Consider the following 2,614-nt stretch of genomic DNA (forward strand, 5'->3'; position numbering starts at 1 on the left):
GCTGGAGTGGGGCTGTTTGGCTACAGATTTAAGGCTTTTCTTCCCATTGCACTTTACCTCCGTCTCGGTTCATCTATTTTAAAGAAAAGAATTTTATTAATATAATAAAATAATTTAAAATAAAATAAAATAAAATAAAATAATAATAATAATAATAATAAAATTTAAAATTAAAGATTGGGTTGCTTCCCAACAAGCGCTTGTTTAACGTCGTTAGCTCGACGCCTTGAACGGTTTTATAGTGGTTCTAACTAAATTTTCTCGACCGTGTGGGCTTGGAAATTCTCGTAAAATGGCTTCAGCCGTTGACCATTAACTGTGAACAGCTTTCCTGATTCTTCACTCTCTATTTCAACTGCGCCATGCGTAAATACTTCAGTCATAATAAAAGGTCCTTGCCACCGAGATCGAAGCTTACCTAGGAATAGCTTTAATACGGAGTTATAAAGCAAAACTCTTTGTCCTACCGAGAAATGCTTCTGAACTATATTTTTGTCATGAAACAACTTTGTTTTGTCTTTATAAATTCGAGCATTCTCATAGGCATCATTGCGAATTTCCTCCAATTCTTGAATTTCCAATTTCCTTGCCTTCCCTGCGGGCTCTAACTCCATGTTACATTATCGAATAGCCCGATAAGTTTTATGCTTCAACTCTACTGGTAGATGACACGGCTTGCCAAAAACAAGTCGATACGGGGTCATGCCAATTGGTCTCTTATATGCCGTCCGATAGGCCCAAAGCGCGTCATTGAGCCGAAGACTCCAATCCTTGCGGTTGGGTCGAACCGTTTTTTCCAAAATTGACTTGATCTCCCTGTTTGAAACCTCTGCTAGGCCGTTTGTTTGAGGATGGTAGGCTGTTGCTATACGATGATGAACTCTATATTTTGATAATAGTGCTTCCATGACCTTGTTGCAAAGTGAGTACCACGATCATTGATCAAAGCTCGAGGTGTTCCAAACCTAGAAAAATAGTTCATTTTAGAAACTCCACAACAGTTTTAGCATTATCATTACGAGTACGCTTTGCTTCTATCCACTTAGAAACATAGTCTACTGCAAGAAGTATATATACGTTTCCAAACAAAGAAATAAAGGGGCCCATGAAATCAATGCCCCATACATAAAAAATCTCACATACATGAATCAGGGATAGGGGCATTTGATTTCGTCTAGTGATATTACCTGTATGCTGACATTTATCGCAAGACTTACAAAAGTTAAACGCGTCGCGAAAGATTGTAGGCCAATATAGCCCACACTCCAATACCTTGTGAGCTGTCCGCTTAGGGCCAAAGTGACCTCCACAAGCTTCTGTGTGACAAAAAGTAAGGATGGAGGTTACCTCGGTTTCTGGAACACATCGTCATATTATTTGATCTGAGCAATGTTTCCACAAGTATGGATCGTCCCATATGTAATTCCGAGCTTCTCGTCTACGCTTGTTTTTTACGGATTGAGCTAACTCAGGGGGCAACGATCCCGTGGTTAAGAGATTAACTATGTCTGTATACCATGGATAGTAAGCCTCGGTTGAGAATAAGCTTTCGTCGGGGAACTCATCCTTTATGGGATCATCATCAAACAAAATTTTTATCCTACTCAAGTGGTCGGCCACTAGGTTTTCACACCCCTTTTTGTCACGAATCTCGATGTCAAATTCTTGGAGCAGTAAAATCCACCTAATGAGCTTGACTTTGCTTCCTTCTTTGCGATCAAATACCTAAGAGCTGCATGGTCAGAAAAAATAATCACATTAGATCCCAGTAAATATGATCAAAATTTATCTAAAGCAAACACAATAGCTAAAAGTTCTTTTTCTGTGGTTGTGTAGTTGCTTTGTGCAGCATCTAGGGTCTTTGAGGCGTAACAGATGACATGAGGCTCTTTCGCTATCTTTTGTCCCAATACGGCTCCCACGCTACGTTTGCTTGCATCGCACATAATTTCAAAGGGATAGTTCCAGTCTGGTGCTTGTACTATAGGGGCGGTTACCAACTTTTGCTTAAGTGTATCAAAAGCCTCATTGCATTTTGGGTCAAACTCAAATTTCTTGTCTTTCTGCAATAGCTCGTACAATGGTTCAGCTATTTTTGAGAAGTTTTTTATAAAACGCCTATAAAATCCTGCATGGCCAAGAAAAGAACGTATCTCTCTAACAATAGAGGGATATGACAGAGAATTTATAATGTCAATTTTGGCCTTATCAACCTCAATTCCCTTAGATAAGACTATATGACCTAAAATCAAACCTTTGTCTACCATAAAATGACACTTTTCATAGTTCAAGACAAGATTAAATTCTATGCACCTGTTCAAAATTATCGTAAGGTTTTCAAGGCATTCAGTAAAATAGTTTCCATACACGATAAAATCATCCATAAACACTTTAATAATTTTTTCTACATATTCGGAAAATATACTCATCATGCATCTCTGGAAGGTAGCTGGTGCGTTGCAAAGTCCAAATGGCATCCTCCTGTATGGAAACATGCCGAACGGGCATGTAAAGGCGGTCTTTTACTGGTCTTCTGGCGCAACAGGGATCTGGAAGAAACCTGAATATCCATCAAGACAACAAAAGTGAGTTTTACTAGCTAAACATTCAAGCG

The 2,614-nt window shown here is 38.9% G+C and overlaps 1 protein-coding gene across 1 annotated transcript; it reads right to left on the minus strand.

Annotated features, from left to right (window-relative positions):
* Nucleotides 1-251: 251 nt before the first annotated feature.
* Nucleotides 252-614, minus strand: LOC107956400 (uncharacterized). Its single transcript, XM_016892082.1, has one exon. It carries the CDS (start codon nucleotides 612-614, stop codon nucleotides 252-254), a length of 363 nt encoding a protein of 120 aa, XP_016747571.1.
* Nucleotides 615-2,614: the final 2,000 nt, after the last annotated feature.

Source organism: Gossypium hirsutum, chromosome A07 (genome assembly GCF_007990345.1).
Source record: "Gossypium hirsutum isolate 1008001.06 chromosome A07, Gossypium_hirsutum_v2.1, whole genome shotgun sequence".
Classification (NCBI taxonomy): domain Eukaryota; kingdom Viridiplantae; phylum Streptophyta; class Magnoliopsida; order Malvales; family Malvaceae; genus Gossypium; species Gossypium hirsutum.

Coding starts and splice junctions, on each gene's coding strand:
- LOC107956400 (XM_016892082.1), bottom strand. CDS start 614: ATGGAGTTAGAGCCCGCAGGGAAGGCAAGGAAATTGGAAATTCAAGAA.